The sequence below is a fragment of the Odocoileus virginianus genome, chromosome 12, assembly GCF_023699985.2.
Source record: "Odocoileus virginianus isolate 20LAN1187 ecotype Illinois chromosome 12, Ovbor_1.2, whole genome shotgun sequence".
NCBI classification, from domain to species: domain Eukaryota; kingdom Metazoa; phylum Chordata; class Mammalia; order Artiodactyla; family Cervidae; genus Odocoileus; species Odocoileus virginianus.
In genome coordinates, this window is record NC_069685.1 from 381,226 (window position 1) to 402,093 (window position 20,868).

The 20,868-nt window shown below is 39.0% G+C and overlaps 1 protein-coding gene across 4 annotated transcripts in view; it reads left to right on the forward strand.

Annotated features, from left to right (window-relative positions):
- KLHL2 (kelch like family member 2) overlaps positions 1-20,868 on the forward strand; it is a 164,592-nt gene that overhangs the window by 58,292 nt on the left and 85,432 nt on the right. For all 4 annotated transcript variants that reach the window (XM_070474689.1, XM_070474690.1, XM_070474691.1 and 1 more), the window contains one exon: positions 1,188-1,309. In XM_070474689.1, coding sequence (XP_070330790.1) covers positions 1,188-1,309 — 122 coding nt within the window. The remainder of the gene's footprint in view (positions 1-1,187; positions 1,310-20,868) is intronic.

Sequence of the window (20,868 nt, forward strand, 5' to 3'; positions counted from 1 at the left end):
GTTCCTTGTCTGGTTCTAACTGTATTTTCTTGACCTGCATACAGGAGGTCAAGTAAGGAGGCAGGTAAGGTGGTCTGGTATTCCCATATCTTTAAGAATTTTCCACAGTTGTGATCCACACAGTCAAAGGCTTTAAGCATAGTGGTTATAAATGGTGGTATGGAAATTATCTTAGGATTAACTTGCTACATATGACAAGCAGGAATGGATTTTGGGTTAGAAGGCCCTTTGACAGTTGCCTTGGTCGACTTACCTCTTTAAAATCCCTCTTTTGTCTTGCATTTCCTTGGCATTTTGTGTAATTTGTGTTCTGATTATTTCCTACGTGAGAGGTGTGTCCTTCCTGAGGGCAGGGGCAGGCCCTGGAGTGCTTGTGAATGAGTGCTATGAGTTAGCCTAATGGGATAACACTGTGTTCTAGTCATGAGTCGAAATTCAAAAGGGAAAGAAACTACTTTAAAGCATTGTCAACTAAAAAAATGCACACATTAGAAGTGTGCATTATGTTTTACTCATTGGACTTTTGGAGCCCAGGGGGTAGCCTCTCGGATCTTTCTGAGGGAATGATCTGAAGAAATAAGAGAGGAGCCAGGGTATGGAGGAGTTTTTGCAAAAATACAAAATAAAAAAAAGCAGGTAGTCGGAACATCTAAAGATGAAAAACCTGACAAGTCATTTTAGTGCTTTTCTGTGTATGGGAAGATACACGAATCTGGGCTCATTGAAATCATTCCTTTATTATATATTAGTTTGCCTGTTTTTTTTTTTCCCCCTATTCTGAATTCCCTCATGGTGTACAGTCTGGGGTGGCCTGCAGTGACTGATGGCTGCAACATCCTTTGTTGACTGAGTTGGCAGATGACATTCTTTATCCACAGCATGGACCAAAAAATGGCATGGACAGCATCAGACCGGAATCTATAATGCCACAGGTGTTAAGAGTTCATGCAATTTAACATGTGGCATGTTCGTCACCATGATGTAATTTTCAGGTATAAGTGGGTAACAGAGGTACTTTGTATGGTTTGTTCAGATAAGCTTTTACGGGAGGTAAGGGAATATTGTAGGTTTGCTGAAGGGGCTGACCATTTTGCCTACTGAATACAGTGAGTGGCTGGCCATCTGCCTGGCCTTGGTGTTTCTGCTGGGTGTCTGGTGCAGTGTCAACATTGCTCCTTTTATTTTAGGTGAGATGAGTGAGAGCCGAGCAAAGAGAGTTCGCATCAAGGAGGTGGATGGCTGGACCCTGAGGATGCTGATCGACTATGTTTACACAGCAGAGATTCAGGTGACAGAAGAGAATGTACAGGTAAGGGTGACAGCCCATACCGTGTGGCTCTTTACACATGCCAGTTTTCTAATGCAAAAGAGCGTACCTATGCATAGATACTTTGTATTGTGAAATGGAATGTCTCCTGCCATATCCGTAAACAAAGTGCCACAGCTATCTGAGATTCTGGCTCTCCACTGTGAATTTCTAAGCAATGCTGGCAAGCAGCAGCCGTAAATTCCTGAGCCATATGCTGACAAGCGGCCCCACTCCCTACGAAAGGAACTTAAGGATGTCACAGCCATCAGCAATTACAGCCCCCCTGTGTGAACCAGAAGGCCCCAAGGGAATTCAAGAGTGAAAAAGATCTCTGTAAATATGCTGTATGCTGACCCCAGTTAGCTGAGATGCATATGAAAGGCATGACTTCAATAATCCCAAACGCTTGCACCTTCCCTACATAGAAGAATGCTAAATTCCTTAACTTGATATCTGATTTTTCTTACTTACCAATAATCTTTGATGTTCAGACTGCCTGCCCACCTTGTGGCAGACTTATAGATAGCCTGACTGTCTCCCTCCTGCCTCCTTGGAGCAGTCTCTCAGGGCTACTGAGACGCTGCCTCCTGTACTCCAAGTCCTAAATATTCTCACCAAATAAAATAACTCTACTTTGAGATTGGGACTATATTTTGTAGTCAACAGTACCAAAGTAACAGAATTTGTTGTTATAACTGTATTTTTAAGAGACATTTAGAATGATTATAGCTTTTTAATAATATTTCTGATTTCAGTATCTTTCTTACAGTTCTAAGACACAAAGTCTTTAGTTCTCTGAATGATGCTTGTTCTTTTATGAAAACATGACATGTTCATTTATAAGTACTGCTCAGTGCTGCCCACTTTTTCCATTATTTCCTGGAAGGTTAAGTCTGTAAAGGGTGTTTCTGATGCCCAAGAGCCTTTACTTCTTTGACTATTTCAGCATCCTCTGTTAGTGATTCTAGAGTTCAGCTAAAATTTGACATTGCATCTCTCTTACATTCTATAAAGAGTGAATGTTTTATATGTATGATGCAGATGTTTAATGCAGGTGTGTGTGGAGTAAATAGTAAAAGTCCCTGTTTAAAACTATACTTCTCTTTGTACTTACCCATCCCACACTCTGTTCCCTAAAGGGTAGACTCTGTTTGCTATTAATCTTTAAGACTGTTTTCTGTGCAGTTACACACACACACATACACAAGTTTCTTGACAAAAGTATGTTTTTATTATATCTGCTGTTCTGTAACTTGCTTTTTCACTGAGCAAAGTGTCTTGAAATTCTTTGTATGTCAATACATACGGGTCCAGCTCATTTCTTTTGTGGGCTGTCCCATGTGTTAGTTAGCATACATGATTTTTCACCTTTACAAAAAATGTTGCAGTGAACGAGCATTTTTATATTTGCATTAAATTTCATGGGATAGATTCTTCAACATATAATTGCTGACTCAAAAGGTACAGGCATATTTTAATTTCTGATAGACGTGCCAGACTGCCATCTAAAAGTCTGTATTTATTTATACTCCTTCCAATAGATTAGCTGTGTTTTGAGGATGGCAAAAAGAACTAGGGCTAACTTCTTAAGAAATAATCTGTATAAATTCTACTTGCACAAATAGGAAATCTTCTATTCCTTGTAATTATGGCATATGAAATATGCCACAGATTATTTGAGTTGGGAGACTGAAATCTTTGCACTTTAACTTGTTAGGACATGCTGTTATTAAATTTTATATATTGGCAGTGGTGAGGCCTCCTGGTGATCCTTGCTAGATAGTCTCAATAAACCTCTGCTTGAAAGTCCCATTCATAAGGTAAAGCATTTGAAAAGCCTTGGTTGATCCTGAGGTCATATATAAAGGTGTGAATCAGATGCTCTGTGAACATTTTTTTAAACATGGAGGAAATGTTTGGTACATGTTACCTCATTCTGATCTTTTCTGTACCAGTAATGCTGTTTGCTGGATTTCTGGGGCATTATTTCAATAAGAACCCTGATCTTGGGTTTCTTTTGTCCCTTCTTTTTATTAGTTTTGGTGCAGAGTCTCATTGTGTCCCGTATCTGGCCTTCAGTAAATGAGCTACTGATTGGTTTCTTTGATTCACATAATGTGTCACCTGGGTAAAATTAGAAAAGATGGTTTAGGCCTAGAAGACTGGACTGTGTGAATTCAGCCCTGAATGCTGTTTATAGTAATTCTTGCAGTAAAGACATTGGCCTGTGAGGAACTGGGAATGCCTTTCATGTTTCTTTTAATAGCTGTCGTGTTCCAGTCCTGAAATGTTAGTCATCACACCTCTCAGAAAACCTCTTGTCCTGCTAATTTCCCTTTGTATGTATTGCTGACTCTTACAGGAATACATTCAAAGAGTTGTATTTGGTTGTATTGTTTTGTTGTTTTTTGGAAGAGGTATGTAGGGGTATCTTGGTATATGAAGCCTTATTTTATGCTCCGTTGAAGAATACTTACTTTGGAAAAGTCAGTTTGGAAATAAAATTGGTTAAAACAAGCTACCTTTTCCATAACAAGTATTTTTTAAAAGTACAAAGTAAGGGCTTAACTCTTAAGATATGCTAAACTGCTGTTTCCTCTATTTTGTGTATGTTTGTCTGTCTGCATTCTGGAGATCTTTCTTCTAAATGCTTTTCACCTTAAGGAAAGAAACAATTCTGGGGAGGTATATGGTGTTCTTATTAATGTGAAGCTGAAGTTTTCAATGGCCCTAACTAGAAGTCCTGTTCTGAGTATATCTGCCTTGAACGTGTTAGCAATGGGGATAGAACTTTCTGTAGTTCAACGGTTTATTGTTGTGGATTTTCTCATGAGACCTAGAATCATATCTTTTGTCAGGTAGGTAGGTAAACTTCCTTTTGTACATTTCTCTTTAATAATAAAGTATAGTCCTAGGATAGCAGGTATCTTAGTATTCTACTTTGGGATTGCATGTTTTATATAGAATCATACATAGTGCCATAGAATGCTGAGCAACTGACTCTTCACAGCTGTCTTTATAGAGTCTGCTGGTGACAGAGCAGGACCATAAGCCTGATTTCCCTGATTCCTAGTTAAGGGTCACTTCTGTGATACCATACAGTCTCCTTATTATACAAATTTAAAATATAGAAAAAAACTGTTTGAAGTGAAGGTTATGTTAACTTTGAGTTGGAATGAGCGAATTAAGTAGTTTGATAAGTTAATTCTAAAGGAGGAATAAATGTCACTTTATTATATAAGTATTAATAATAGGGTTTTACATTTTGACTGTTTAAGGTTTCCTGATTTTTTTTTTTTTTTTGGTATTGCTGTTGGTTTTTGTTTAGGTTTTCAAATTTTGATTTTGACTTTGAGTAGTTGCTTTTAATTGCTTTAATAATTTGAGTCAAGTGAATTTTTTTAAGAGAAATAAAAGGAGAATATTTTACCATGACCACACTTTTAATTGAACTTTTATTTGCTGTTGTTGCTGTTGAATAATGTAAATTACTTGTGTCTAGTGTATCCAATCAAATTTTATGAACTTTATAAATCTGGGAACAGAGAAAATAAAGCCAAAGGCTACTATAAAAGTGGTCTTTTAAACTTTTTTGGGGTCATGGAATCTTTGATAAGCTGATGAAAAACTGTGAACTTTTTCCCAAGTAAAGTGCACTAAAGCATATATGCACAGAGTTCTGCATACATGTTCAGAGAATTCTTGTACTTTGTCTCCCCTTATCTCTCCCACTGAAAATACTTGACTCTGTGTACGTGTGTGTGTGTGTATGCAGGGTTTTTACATGGGTTTATTTTCAGTTGTATGCTAGGCATTTTACATATGCCTTTGTTGATACTCATCAGCATAGTAGATAGGTATTACTCCATTTTTCAAATGAGGAATCTCAGGAGGGTTAAGTAATTAGTTCCAGCATCACACAACAACTATTAAGTTGTTGTTAACTACTAGTGTTACTTAAAAAGTTTGTGAATTTAAAAATAAAAGCACATTTATAACTCAAAAAAATTTTTTAGTATCCCCCAAATTATTGAAGGTTTTATATTCTTCATTTGATGTGTTGATTAACATGTTGAAGAATCCTAGAGAATACTGAATTTTTAAAAACATTCACTTCAGTGCTAAATTTTTGGTTTTGTTACATGCATTTTTACTTCTCAGCTTTTGGGTATTTGTTTTGACTTGCTAAAGGTAGATAAGAGTTTTTCATTTGATGTAAGTGTGAAAAACTAAGGTAAGACTCTTAATAGACAGTGCCAATGTAAGTAATGATTTTGTTCCCAAATTAATATTATGAGTGTTTGTCTGCAGGTTCTGTCTACATTAGAACTTTTATCATACTAGAATTTAAGAAGCATCTGATATAATTTTGAATGGATTGGTTTTAAACAGTTCATGAAACTTGTGTGTTGCATAAACTGAAATTATTTGAGATAGAAAAAGCTCATCCCTTTTCAAAAGGAACAGAATTAAAGCAAGAGTTTTTCAAGAGAAACTCATTGGAATGTTTAACACAACCTGAGTACAATAGAGGGAGAAGGCAGTGGCGACCCACTCCAGTACTCTCCCCTGGAAAATCCCATGGACAAAGGAGCCTGGTAGGCTGCAGTCCATGGGGTTGCTAAGAGTCAGACATGACTGAGCAACTTCACTTTCACTTTTCCTTTCATGCATTGGAGAAGGAAATGGCAACTCACTCCAGTGTTCTTGCCTAGAGAGTCCCAGGGACGGGGGATCCTGGTGGACTGCCGTCTCTGGGGTCGCACAGAGTTATACACAACTGAAGCGACTTAGCAGCAGTACAATAGAAAATTGAACATGGTGTGTCCATTTTCTTGGTTGTGTAGACTAACATGTGTCAGTGGTGTGTCACTGTCAAGCCTTTTACTTGAGGGCGCCTGAAAGGAGGGTATTTCAGGAAAGGCTACCACGGTAGGATGCCTGTTGATACAATTGGGCACTTAATCAAAAAAAGGCTGTTCAAGTGGAGAAATTATTAAAGAGCACTTGTTTACCCTAAATATTTAACCCCCAACATGTTACTGTACAAATTATGCCAGTATTTTGTTGTAAAACTAAGTACAGCCAGCTGCTTGGAGAGTCACATGCTTGTTCTTAAAGTACAGCAAGAACTGGGAAACTTGAGGGCTTCCCTGGTGGTCCACTGGTTAGCAGTCTGCCTGCCAGTGCAGGGGACACAGGTTCCCTCCCGGGCCCGAGAAGATTCCACATACCATGAGGCAGCTAAGCCCATGTGCTGCAACTGCCGACCCTGCAGTCCAGAGCCTGTGAGCTGCAGCTACCAAAGCCCTCTCGCCCTCGAGCTTATGCCCTGCAGCAGGACGTTGTTGTTCAGTCGCTCAGTCGTGTCCGACCCTTTGCAACCCCATGGAGTGCAGCAGGCAAGACGTCACTTCCCTTCACCATCTCCCGGAGCCTGCTCAAACTCACGTCCTTTGAGTTGGCGATGCCATCCAACCATCTAGCCCTCTGTCGTCCCCTTCTCCTCCTGCCTTCAATCTTGCCCAGCATCAGGGTCTTTTCTAATGAGTTGGCTCTTCATATCAGGTGGCCAGAGTTTTGGTGCTTCAGCATCAGTCCTTCCAGTCCTGAGTATTCAGGACTGATCTCCTTTAGGATTGACTTTAGGATCTACTTGAAGTCCAAGGGACTCTCAAGAGTCTTCTCCAACACCACAGTTTAGAGGCATCAATTCTTCAGTGCTCAGCTTTCTTTATGGTCCAACTCTCACATCCATACTTGACCACTGGAAAAACCATAGCCTTGACTAGACGGACCTTTGTTGGCAAAGTAATGTTTCTACAACAGGATAAGCCGTGGTAATGATAAGCCTGTGCACTGCCCTCTGCTCGCTGCAACTAGAGAAAACCTGTTTATAGCAGCGAAGACCTAGTATGGCCAAAAGTAAATAAATAAAATTAAAATTAGAAAAAGAACTGAGATACTTGAAAAGAAATTTCAGTGCAAAGTCTTGCTCAGACTATAGACTTTCTCTGACATTCTTCACACGTCTAATTTGATTAAAAAATTTTTTTGTAGTAACATATTGATCAAACCATTCTAAAGCAATCAAGCTTGGTTTCACATAAAAGCACTCTTTCTACAGTCACATTTCATTGGATTACATATAGTTATTTAAATTATTTCAGTAGCAAGTGCATATGCCCCACACAGATCTTACACACGTGTGTTGATGAATCGCGTGTCAGCTGAGAGGAGAGGTTGAAGTGTACAGGCCTGTTCACGTGCACGGAGCATGGGAAGAGGTTGTCGGTCAGGCCACTGGTTAAGTGGGAGTTGGTAAAGGATACTCCTGTATTTTTGCATTGGATAGATCAACACTGGGATGAGATGCTCGTTGATGAAAATTTATTTTAAAATGGACACTGAAGATATCCTATCAGTTAAACAGACATTGATGGAATATCTGCTGAATACTCTGGCCTGTGCTTATGGTCCTGATGCTACAAGAAATGAACAAGGAACAGAAAGCATAATGAATAGAGTATAGACTTTAAGCTGGATTTGAATATTGGGTTTACTATTTAAACACTGTGTGACCTTGTTCAAAGACCTTAACTTCTCTGAATCTGTCTACAAAGGGGGGATGATTCTGTTCTTTCTTATGTAAGAGCTTGTGGAACATCATGATTAGTTAACTGGTTTATATAGAGGTGAGACACGCTGGGACTTCATTAAAAGTCCAGTTTGGATTGAGGTTTGAGCCAGGAATAAATCGAGCTAGGAATAAGGGTGCTAATCCGGGGTGGGACAGGGGCAAGTACTAGATAAATATTTGTTAAGTTGAGAGTAGTGTGCATTCCAAATTAAAATGTTCAAGGTTGAGTGATAAATTCAGGTATGAATGAGGTGCCACAGGATCCCTGGCAGTGGGGTCTTGTGGTGGTGGTAATGCCTGCTGTTAGACTGATGACGGGGTCTTTGATCCAGAAAGAGCTGCTCTGAGTGAACAGGGATTCAAGCCTACAGCTTCTAGGTTCTAGCTTGTCTGGAAGGAGGCTTAGTAAGGGCTAGGCATTTATTATGACCAGAGCTAAGTAAGGTTGGTATTGTCATATCCATATTCCCATTAGAGAACATACTGTAAACCTTGAATCTGGGACTATGCTCAGTTCTGTGGGGCTTTAGGGCCACACCTGGCTTAGTAAGCCTGAGGGTGTGTTGGGGAGCCTTCTACATTTAGAACAGCAAGTTTAATGACAGACTATAATCACTGATTAGGTCACTAACAAATTTTGCAGTCTTCGTCAGGATTAGTTTAGGATTGAAGTTGAAGATCTAAGCCTTTTATGGTCTGCAACTAGACCAGGCTAGTTCATATAAGGATTAATAACCATTTTACTGCTGTTCATGCATGACTTGTTCTTTCCCTTTCATTCTTCTAAGCTATTGAGCTTGCTTGTATTTTCCACTGCTGGTATTGATTCTGATAAATTTCAGTTTTCAATAATTGTTCATTAAAATATTATGGAACATCTTTTTTATGCCAGATAATGTTCCAGGAATTGGCAATGCAATACCAAGCAAGACAGACAAGGCTCCTGTCCTGAGAACCTTAAACAGCCTGTTACTTTACAGCTAATTGGGTGTTTCTAGTGACTGTAGACTGCCAGGAGATCCAACCAGTTCATCCTAAAGGAGATCAGTCCTGGGTGTTCATTGGAAGGACTGATGCTGAAGCTGAAACTCCCGTACTTTGGCCACCTCATGTGAAGAGTTGACTTATTGGAAAAGACCCTGATGCTGGGAGGGATTGGGGGCAGGAGGAGAAGGGGACGACAGAGGATGAGATGGTTGGATGGCATCACCAACTCGATGGACATGAGTTTGAGTAAACTTCAGGAGTTGGTGATGGACAGGGAGGCCTGGCGTGCTGCGATTCATGGGGTCGCAAAGAGCCGGACACGACTGAGCAACTGAACTGAACTGAACTGAATTGAGTGAGTATAGATGTGTGTAGTGTCCAGTGTACATCACTTCTGGGATCTAGGTCCCTGCTGATAGCATTAGTAATCAGAGGGTTGTTGTAGTTAATGTGGAATCACAGAGAAGTGGCGGAGGCGGTAAGGGGGTTACTTCTAATGGGTAAGAGAGGACTGTAATGAATTGTAATCACACTATCAAGTATACATTTCTAGTAAGGAATATTGATTGAGTGCCATCAAGTCTAATGTATCTCCACCCTGTGTGGTATCCAGAAAAACTCATCAGATAACCTGTTTCTGAACGTTTGATATTCTAGTAGTTGTCTTTCCTATCCTCAAACTCTTGAGGATGTGACCAATTTGGTATACCAGCCATAGTTCTTACTGAGGCCAAAATTCCAACCAGAAGGCAGAGGACTAGTATTTTTGAACTCTTATCTGTCTCCAAATGGAAATTAACTAACGTTTCTACAATTAATAACATTATAAAAATTGTTGGAAAAATTTTTTATTCTTCAGTCACTCAGTTGTGTCTGACTGTTTGTGACCGCGTGGATTACAGATGCCAGGCCTCCATATCCATCACCAGCTCCCAGAGTTTACTCAAATTCATTTCCATTGAGTCGATGATGCCATCCAACCATCTCATCCTCTGTCATCCTTTCTCCTCCTTTCTTCAGTCTTGCCCAGCATCAGGGTCTTTTCAAAAGAGTCAGCTCTTCACATCAGGTGGCCAAAGTATTGCAGTTTCAGCTTCAACATCAGTCCTTCCAATGAATATTCAGGACTGATTTTCTTTAGAATGCACTGGTTGGATCTCCTTGCAGTCCAAGGGACTCTCAAGAGTCTTCTCCAATACCATAGTTCACAAGCATCAATTCTTCTGCGCTCAGCTTTCTTTATAGTCCAACTCTCCCATCCATACATGACCACTGGAAAAACCATAGCTTTGACTATATGGACCTTTGTTGGCAAAGTAATGTCCCTACTTTTTAATATGCTGTCTAGGTTGGCCATAGCTTTTCTTCCAAGGAGTAAGCATCTGTTAATTTCATGGCTGCAGTCACCATCTGCAGTGATTTTGGAGCCCCCCAAAATAAGTCTGTCACTGTTTCCCCATCTATTTGCCATGAAGTGATGGGACTAGATGCCATGATCTTAGTTTTCTGAATGTTGAGTTTTAAGCCAGCATTTTCACTCTCCTCTCTCACTTTCATCAAGAGGCTCTTTAGTTCCTCTTCACTTTCTGCCATAAGGGTGGTGGTGTCATCTGCATATCTGAGTTTATTGATATTTCTCCCAACAGTCTTGATTCCAGCTTGTGCTTCATCCAGCCCAGCATTTCTCATGATGCATATAAGTTAAATAAGGGTGACAGTACACAGCCTTGATGTACTCCTTTCCTGATTTGGAACCAGTCTGTTGTTCCATGTCCAGTTCTAACTGTTGCTTCTTGACCTGCATACAGGTTTCTCAAGAGGCAGGTCAGGTGGTCTGGTATTCCCATCTCTGTAAGAATGTTCCACAGCTTCTTACGATCCACACAGTCAAAGGCTTTGGTATAGTCAATAAAGCAGATGTTTTTCTGGAACTCGCTTGCTTTTTTGATGATCCAGTGGGTGTTGGCAATTTGATATCTGGTTCCTCTGCCTTTTCTAAAACCAGCTTGAACATCTGGAAGTTCATGTACTGTTGAAGCCTGGCTTGGAGAATTTTGAGCATTACTTTACTAGCATGTGAAATGAGTGCAATTGTGTGGTAGTTTGAGTATTCTTTGGCATTGCCTATCTTTGGGATTGGAATGAAAACTGATCTTTTCCAGTCCCATGGCCACTGCTGCGTTTTCCAAATTTGCTGGCATATTGAGTGCAGCACTTTCATGGCATCATCTTTGAGGATTTGAAATAGCTCAACTGGAATGCCATCACCTGCACTAGCTTTGTTCATAATGATGCTTGTTAAGGCCCATTTGACTTCACATTCCAGGATATCTGCCTTTAGGTTGGTGATCACACCATCATGATTATCTGGGTCATGAAGATCTTTTTTGTACAGTTCTTCTGTGTATTCTTTCCACCTCTTATTAATATCTTCTGCTTCTATTCGATCCATACCATTTATGTCCTTTATTGAGCCCATGTTTGCATGAAATATTCCCTTGGTATCTCTGATTTTCTTGAAGAGATCTCTAGTCTTTCCCATTCTATTGTTTTTTTCTATTTCTTTGCACTGATTGCTGAGGAAGGCTTTCTTATCTCTCCTTGATACTCTTTGGAACTCTGCATTCAAGTGGGGATATCTTTCCTTTTCCCCTTTTTTTCCGCTCTCTTCTTTCCACAGCTCTTTGTAAGGCCTCTCGGACGGCCATTTTGCCTTTTTGCATTTCTTTGTCGTGATCCCTGCCTCCTGTAAGCGTCACAAGTCTCCATTCATAGTTCTTCAGGTACTCTGTGTATCAGATCTAATTCCTTGAGTCTATTTCTCACTTCTACTGTATAATTGTAAGGGATTTGATTTGGGTCATACCTGAATGGTCTAGTGGTTTTCCCCACTTTCTTCAATTCAAGTCTGAACTTGGCGATAAAGAGTTTATGGTCTGTGCCACAGTCGGCTTCCCGGTCTTGTTTTTACTGACTATGTAGAATTTCTCCATCGTTGGCTGCAGAGAATATAATCAGTCTGATCTTGGTATTGACCATCTGGTGATGTCCATGTGTAGAGTCTTCTCTTGTGTTGTTGGAAGAGGATGTTTGCTATGACCAGGGTGTTCTGTTGGCAAAACTCCTTTAGCCTTTGCCCTTGCATTCTGTATTGCAAGGCCAAATTTGCCTGTTACTCCAGGTATTTCTTGACTCCCTACTTTTGCATTCCAGTCCCCTATAATTAAAAGGACATCTTTTTTGGGTGTTAGTTCTAGCAAGTCTTCTAGGTATTCATAGAACCATTCAACTTCAGCTTCTTCAGCATTACTGGTTGGGGCATAGACTTGGATTACCGTGATATTGAATAGTTTGCCTTGGAAATGAACAGAGATCTTTCTGTCGTTTTTGAGATTGCATCCAAGTACTGCATTTCAGACCCTTGTTGACTATGATGGCTACTCCATTTCTTCTAAAGGATTTTTATCCAAAGTAGTAGATATAATGGTCATCTGAGTTAAAATCACCCATTCCAGTCCATTTTAGTTCACTGATTCCTAAAATGTCGATGTTCACTCTTACCATCTCCTGTTTGACCACTTCCAGTTTGCCTTGATTCATGGACCTAACATTCCAGGTTCCTATGCAATATTGCTCTTTGCAGCATTGGACCTTGCTTCTATCACCAGTCCCATCCACAACTGGGTATTGTTTTTGCTTTGGCTCTGTCCCTTCATTCTTTCTGGAGTTATTTCTCCACTGATCTCCAGTAGCATATTGGGCATCTACTGACCTGGGGAGTTCATCTTTCAGTGTCCCATCTTTTTGCCTTTTCATACTGTTCATGTGCCTTATGTCAAAATAATTTCAAAAATAATTTCCTCTGAGAGACTGTAACTATACTCATAATCATGGTGTAAGCTTGGTTACAGTCATGTTTGAGATCTGCCCTTTAGTTATTTTGATTGAATGATCATTTTCCATTCTCAGCCACACATGTAGAAGTTGCCTGAATACCAGAGGAGCTCAGTGAAGAAAGGCTCATCTCCTAGGTTAAAGAACATCTACTGAATAGTTTCCCAGGTGTTGACAGTGGCATCTTAGCATGAAATTATTTAAGTGAGTATATAATACTGCATGTTTAAATTAATATTGAACAACTGAGGAGATAATAAGGAACCTGTAAATTGACTCTCTGCTGGAAATTTCATGGGTGAGTGGACTCTTGATCATTGTCCTATTAGAATTCAAAGCTGAAATCTTGAACTTACTATCAACTTCAGTAATGGCTTTGAGTAAGACGTTAAGTTTTCTGTCTGGTGTACAGCTATTAAATGAGACTAACCTCATAGGAATGCTGTAAAATATCACAGCTAAGACTTCTAAAAATACTAAGAGGTTCTATGGTGTTAGTCAGGCTTCCTAGGTGGCTCAGTGGTAAAGAATCTGCTTGTTAATGCAGGAGATGTAGTTTGGAAAGGTCTTGTGCTTGAAGTAAATGGCAACCCACTTCAGTGTTCTTTCCTGGGAAATCCCGTGGACAGAGGAGCCTGTACATACTTGAGGTCTCAAAAGAGTCAGATAGGACTTAATGATTAAACAGCAACAATGGGTCTTAGTCAGAAAATGCAACAGCAGTAAAAGGACTCGAGTCCTTGAGGAAGAACTCATTTGAAATTGTTTGGGATCACTGTATAAAAAGTGCTCATGTAATCTTTCCCTTACTCTTTATATTTTCACTCTTCATAATCAGCATATATTATTTGTGATCCTCCCCAAGTAAAGGTTCATAATTTGCTATTGATTCTCTCCACCCAACAAGTCTTGTATATTTGGATTAGTGTGGTGGTAGCATTCTGGGGTGGTACTTTTTTCTATCTTTGATTTATAACAGCCTTTTCCATTGGTTTGACTGTGGTGGCTGGAGATACTTCTAGCAGAATCTACAGAACACTTACTGTTTTTTTATTCAAGTTCTGTTTCTCTTAGGAAATAGAGAGTAAGTGCCTTGTGTCTAAAAGGATTTCTGGTAGATGATATGCTTGGAAAACACAGTTAACACTTAAAAAAAGTAAAAACGCCTTGAATCAAACCTTTAGAGTTAGTGGTTGTTTATAGTATAGCAATGGAAATCTTATGGGAGTGAATTTATCTGACATTCTAATACCTAGAAATCTGTTAACTTAGTATTTTATCACTCTACTGGAATAGTGATAATTTTAGTTTATTATTATTATCTAGAGGCAAAACATGGTGAATTTCTTTTACATTAAAAATTACTGTAAAATTTTAAATTACTTATAGTTGAGTTTTTATCTTATGTATTAGTTGCTCAGTCATGTGTGACTCGTTCCATCCCCATGGACTGTAGACCACCAGGCTCCTCCATCCATGGGATGTTTCAGGCAAGAATATGGAGTGGGTTGCCATTTCCTTCTCCAGGGGATCTTCCCATCCCAGGGGTCGAACCCAGGCCTCCTGCATTGCAGGCAGACTCTTTACCATCTGAGCCGCCAGGGAAGATTGAGTTTGATCTTAGTTGTATTTTATTGTGTTTTTAGTTAGAACTTGGCAAGCCTCATAATTTTAATCAAAATATTTGACCAGTGAGAACATCCAGTTTTTAGCCTTGCCAGTTAAATTATGTTTTACTCTATATAAGTTAAGACATAGAACAGATGAAGAACTTATTCAAAATTTAATATGGAAAAAGTCACTGGGGTCAGCTAGCTTGAGAAAATCTAGAAGCTTTATTATAAGAACATCCTGTAGAACTAGACGGACATCACACTTGAAGTGGTTTGTTAAGTTTTTATTTGGAGAAAAGCTAGTTACTCCAGAAGCATTAGTAATTATGTTATTTACTATAGCTTCATATCATTGAAATATATAATCTTTGAAGATGTCAAGACAGTTGAATTGTTTTGCAGTTCATGTTTTAAGAAGCTTCATGTGGTATATGCAAGGTATATAACTTGGTGAATAAAAAATAAGCCTACCCTGATTATGATTTATCATCTTATAAACAATATTGAATAATTTGAGCAGGGATGAGAAAAATTAGAAATAAGTCAAAATCCTCATCATCTGGGTTTTTTTCCCTTGATCTTTGCCTTTTGTTTAGGTATGGAGCCTGTGTGGGAAATAGCATGTTTGCATCAGGCATGTGGCAAGTGTGAGGGAAGGGTCTGTCTCACCAAACCAGTTTAGGTGGTTAGTCTAGAGTTCTTAATTTATCTGTGATTCTGACATATTTGGTTTGAGATAAGCCAAAGGTTTTATAAACCCTAGCATTATTTACATAAAATTTTTTACATTTTGAACCTTGATGATTATCCCTTGTCAGGTTAGTAAAATTAATGTGCTCTTCTAGTTTGAGTGTCCTTGTGCCTTCCCCTAGGATGTATAAGTTACAATTATTTTACTTTGTGTCACTAACATGTATTTTTAAGCTGCTGTTTTAAATTAACTTTATAATGACTAGTGTAGAAATTTGGTCATGTAAATATGTTTGATTTTTGGGGAGGGGTTACATTCTTATTTTGGATTCTATCAGACAGGATTATTATTTTCCATTAAAAAAAGTGTTTCATAATTTATAAAAACCTTCTATTGACCTTTGGTTAATCTCAGTGTTTGCTTAAAGCAGTCATTTTCCACCACTTAGTGGGCTACATTGTAGCTTACATTCCATGGATTTTAACTTTTCAGTTTGCTAAGTTTTAACAAATGCGTATACCACACTTAGATCAAGACATTGAGCATATATAACTTCAAACCTCTTCCCTGTAAATCCCTCACCCCGAATCTAGGGTGATATGATTTCTATTATAACTGATTAGTTTTGCCTACTGAACTTCATATAAATAGAGTCACACAGAATGTACTCTTTTGAGGGTGACATTTTTGGCACAACGTAACATTTGTGACAGTCATTTATGTTATCACACGTTCCAGTAGTTTGTTTCTCTTTATAAATATGCTGAGTATTCTGTTGTGTGTATTTATTGCAGTTTTCCATGTATACAGGTAAGGGCTTCCCTGGTGGCTCAGATGATAAAGAATCCACTTGCAATGCAGGAGACCTGGGTTCCATCCCTCAGTCAGGAAGATCCCCTGCAGAAGAGAATGGCTACACAGTCTAGTGTTCTTGCCTGGAGAATTCCATGGACTGAGGAGCCTGGTGGGCTACAGTCCATGGGGTTCCAAAGAGTTGAATATGACTGTGCAACTAACACCTTCACTTTCACCATGTTGATGAGCATCTGTTTAAAGTTTTTTGGCTGTTATGAAGAAAACTTAAAGCACTCTGATAAGGAACATTAACAATAATGCTACAATTTAAGTGCTATTTGGGGTCAGGTAGAAGCTATGATTAAGATGGACGATGTTATGTAATTGCCTACTAAATATGTTTTTATTTTTTTCTTTGGTTTGCTTCGCATGTGCTTTCTTATCATGTATTTTTTCCCTTTTCCTTCTCCAACTGTAATTTAATTTTATCTTAGAATCTCTTCTTATGTCTAGGCTTTGAGAAACAAAGTTGAGATATGATGTGTGAATATTGATTGCAGACAGAGTTGAGAGGAGAGAGTATAGAATAATTTCTGATGAAAAATAACATGTACCTGAAAAGAGTTATTTATTTAAGGAATAAGAGTGTATTATGTGGGAGAGAGTTTTGATTTAGCATTATATTTAGCAAGAAAAATCAAATATTTAAAAATAATTAGCAGTCTCTTCAGCATTGAAAAAAAATCCCATTGAAATAAATTTGGTAATTTGTGGATCTTCTGAGTAATACAAAACAATTTAGAAAGATGATGGAAAAGTAGTAGGCATAGACAAAAGGAGCGAGAAGGAGAGGAAGAGGGCGTAGCACATGAGCGAGTCATGCTGTGCCATCACATGACCTGTTGCTTTTCTTTTACGGCGGAGATCTTGCTTAATTTATTACACATGTGAAGTTGTTCCCCATTAACTATTTTGTGGAACCTGCTGAACAGTGATGGTTGGATAAAGTACTTTCCCATTTTAATCGACATTACAGATTTTGGAACAAAGAAGAAATATTTATTGGTGGAAAAATAATGAACCCTTGGTCAAGGACTACTCAAATGGATCATATTGAGATTTTCATTTTTCACTTAATAATTTTCCGATTCTCAAGCACATTTGAGTGAAAGTTTAACCCAATCCTGTATTTATAATGCTTTGGATGATTATTTGTGTGTAGGCCAGATGACTGACATACAAAAGAGACAATGAACATAAACTGTTTTGACAGTTATATTTGGCAGTTAATTTGGTGATCATCATTCATAGTTGTAAATATATGCAGCACCTTTGCAAAGTCAGAGTTGTCCTTAGTCCCCGACGTTAAGAGATGGTCTGTTCTTTGAGTTAACTGATAACCTTGGCCTTTTAAACTTGTTTCTATTTTAATTAAAAAAAATATGTTTGAGGCCCACTGGTGGCACTTGTCAATTCCTGTTTTCTTGTTTAGATAGTGACTTGAGGCCTCAACCTCACAGCCATGATTTAACCAGCTTAAATAATGCTTTTAACCAACTTAAGTTCTGGTTTTGAAGGTAATTATTTGTGAAATGCTGAGGTTGTTGAAAGGAAGACTCTTGGAGGATCTGATGGAGATACGGAAGAGAATTTTGACTTATAGGAGTAAAACGTATGTTCAGTTTTTTGAGAGATCAGCAGTCATGTTTTTTTATTTGTGTTGATTTTAGAGAGGAGAGACTAAAGGAGAGGAGATTAAAGTGGATTAATTCTGAGTAATGATAGGAAAGCTGGAATGAAATATTCATTTTGGAAGAGGGGGTTACCTGCCTTCTGTGTTCCAGTTACTTTGCTAAATGCTGAAATGCTGACTTTATTTAGTTTTTGTAACATGCTGGACAGAGGGTTGTTTTTTTCTTTTTTTACACATCAAATAATTGCAGCTTTGAGTGGTTTGACTTTCTAGGGTGACACAGTGAGTATGTTGCTCATACAGCCTTCAAGGCCAGAGTTCTCTGACTCTGGAGCTTGTGAGTAGTTTCCATTCTCCATTCTTGTCATATAATTCCATTCTGCCCTTGAAGCTGCACAGGAACTCAGTAACAGATTGTGGATTAATATCTGTGGCTCCTAAGTGCTGTCATACCTGTGCACTTTAGACTCTGAGATCCAGAGATCACTGTGAAGGGCAGAAGAACTTGAGTGATGGAAACTCCGCATGCCCCTACTAAATGTAAGCACTCCCTTTTAGAATCTGGGTGCTAGGGTGGCTGATCACTTCCCAATCCCCAGAACTTAGACTAGTGATTGGTATTAATTAAAACAATTGTCGGATGAATGATGAAGGAACACCTGTAAGATAGACTGGTGTGATATCACACAGGCATGGCCCTGTGTGATAAATAGAGGCTGAGACAAGCAAGAAGTCCTGGCAGGACAGGAGGAAGGTACCTGGGAACAACCATTCTGTATCTTCTGGGCACGACTTTAGTTTCTTGGAGAAGTGGTCAGTGCATAGTAATGTAGGGTCTACTGGGAAAGGAGCCCCAGGTAGAGGCATCTACGGGCACACAAACTAGAACTGGGTCGCTGGAGAGTGGAGCATCAGTGTCCAGGGCCACATCTGTGTGGGCAGAAATAAATGTCCAGTGGATCGAGCTGCTTAATTAGAGCTAAGACATTCTCTCTGCTTAGAGATAAGATTAAATTCAGATCCAAAGCTGCCAATTATGCAACTGATGGATGCAAGGGCAGGAAGCAAGCTGGCATTGAAAGGCCCTCTTTATTTATTCCACTGCGTGTTGGGAAAAATGAATCATGTGGGAATGTTCAGTGTTTTGTTTGTTCAGCATTGTCTTATGTTCCTTGAGTTCAAAGCAAATGTAATTGATGTCCATTAAACTCTTTCTAATGTGACTGTAGGTTAAAGCTGTATATTAATTTACTTTTATAATATATGTATCTTATTGCAAATATTTTAGAAATATTAGTGTGTTTAACCATTATTAGTCTTATCATTGATTATAATATTTCATTATGTGAGTGTAGCCTAATTTAGTAAATTACCATACTGTTAAACCTTTAGTTTTTTTCCCCCATACTCTAATAAGTAATGCTAAAGGAGAATTCATGGATGTAGAGCCTATTTCATTTTTTTGAACTGTTTTCTCAAGGTAGAATCCCAGAACATACTTTCACGGCCAAAGACTTTAAACTTTGATTTTTTGGGGAACTCTTGATGACTATTGCCTATTTCCTTTCTAAAAGAACTGATTAGTTTACAGTGACAGCAGAAATGAGCTAGGGGCCAAGGCTTACTATACCTTGACTTGAATGTCTGATGTTAATCATTTTTAATCAATAGTCATAAAATACTTTCATTTTAATCTATATTTATTTGATGACTAGTGAGGTATCGGATATATTTATTTTTGTATATTGTGTTGCTCTTTTCGAAATTGTCCCTGATTATATCTTTTACTTTTAGAATATTTGATGTGAAAAGAAAGCAATTTTATGTTTATTGTGAATGATCTGGCATATTATGTCATCTTGTGAGGGAGAAGAAATTGTGGCATTTCATTGTGATGGGATTGAATGTTCAAAGAATAGAAGCCTTGAGTCAGCGCTAATGTGCTACTCTGGTCATGTGTCAGGCAGTGTTGAAAGGTTGACCAATTTTTTAAAATTTTTTCAACAACTCTTCAGGCAGATTGTCTTCACTGTACATTTGAGCCAGCAGCTATGAAAGGGTAGTGTAAGAGGGACGTTCATTCTGTCTGGAAGCTGTATTGCTCCCATAGTTTTTCTTTTTGTGCTCCTTTTGCCTTTCCCCCTCATTTATTTTATCACTGGAAATGACATCAATTACAAATATGTTCTGCATAAGAGTTAGCCGCTTGTAAAACTTTTACCTCTGGAAGAAGTTTTTCCTGGAAGGTGATATGTTATTAACTCTAAATATGAATTAATAATAAGATGGTTTTTCTTTTGACCCTACTGACATCCTAAGGGATGAAGCTTGGGTATGGGATGTGTTGGAAGGTGAGGTAGGTGCATTTAGGGAATAAAATGAAACACTTAGCAGGAAAGACAGATCGGGGTGGGAAGTCACAGCTGGGTGCACAAACCGGAGATCTGGCTGCCTGTGGCCCAGCGATAGGGCTCTGAGCCACAGCGGTGCCTATGAGGGGGAGCCCTGGCGGCTCGGTGGCAGAGGACCCACCTGCCCACGTAGGAGACGCAGGAGACGTGTGTCCAGTCGCGGGGTGGGGAAGAACCCCTGGAGAAGGACATGGCAACCCACTCCAGTATTCTTGCCTAGAGAATCTCGTGGACAAAGGAGCCTGGCGGGTTACCGTCCATGGGGTCGCAAAGAGCTGGACACGACTGAGTGACTGAACACACGCACAGCACAGTGCGAATGAGGTGGCAGGATGCCAGAGACAAACATTTCCTGTTTCAAAACTCTGTCCCCAGCCAGGCCTACATCCCACAAAGAGGAAGGAAACTTTCTTCTTCCTTCTTTGCACCTACTGCCCCCTGAGGCCATAGCCATCAAAAAGTAATAATGTGTTCATTGCTATTGTGGTTTGTAACGATTTTTAATACTATTTCTATGAGTAAATGGCAAGGTGTGTCACATAGCCAATTACAAAATTAAGATTGTGGCATATGACTTACTTATAACTTGGGGACTAAAGGGAGATTTTAATTTTTATTTATTTCAAAGATTTTATTATTAATGTTTTGGCTGTGCTGAGTCTTCATTTCTGCACACAGACTTTCTGTTATTGCAGCCAGTGGGGTTTACTTTGTTACAGTGCACAGACTTCTCACTGTGGTGGCTTCTCTCATTGCAGAGCATGGGCTTCAGTGGTTGTACCTCCTGGACTCTAGAGCACAGAATCAGTAGTTGTGGTGCTGCGTGTGGAATCTC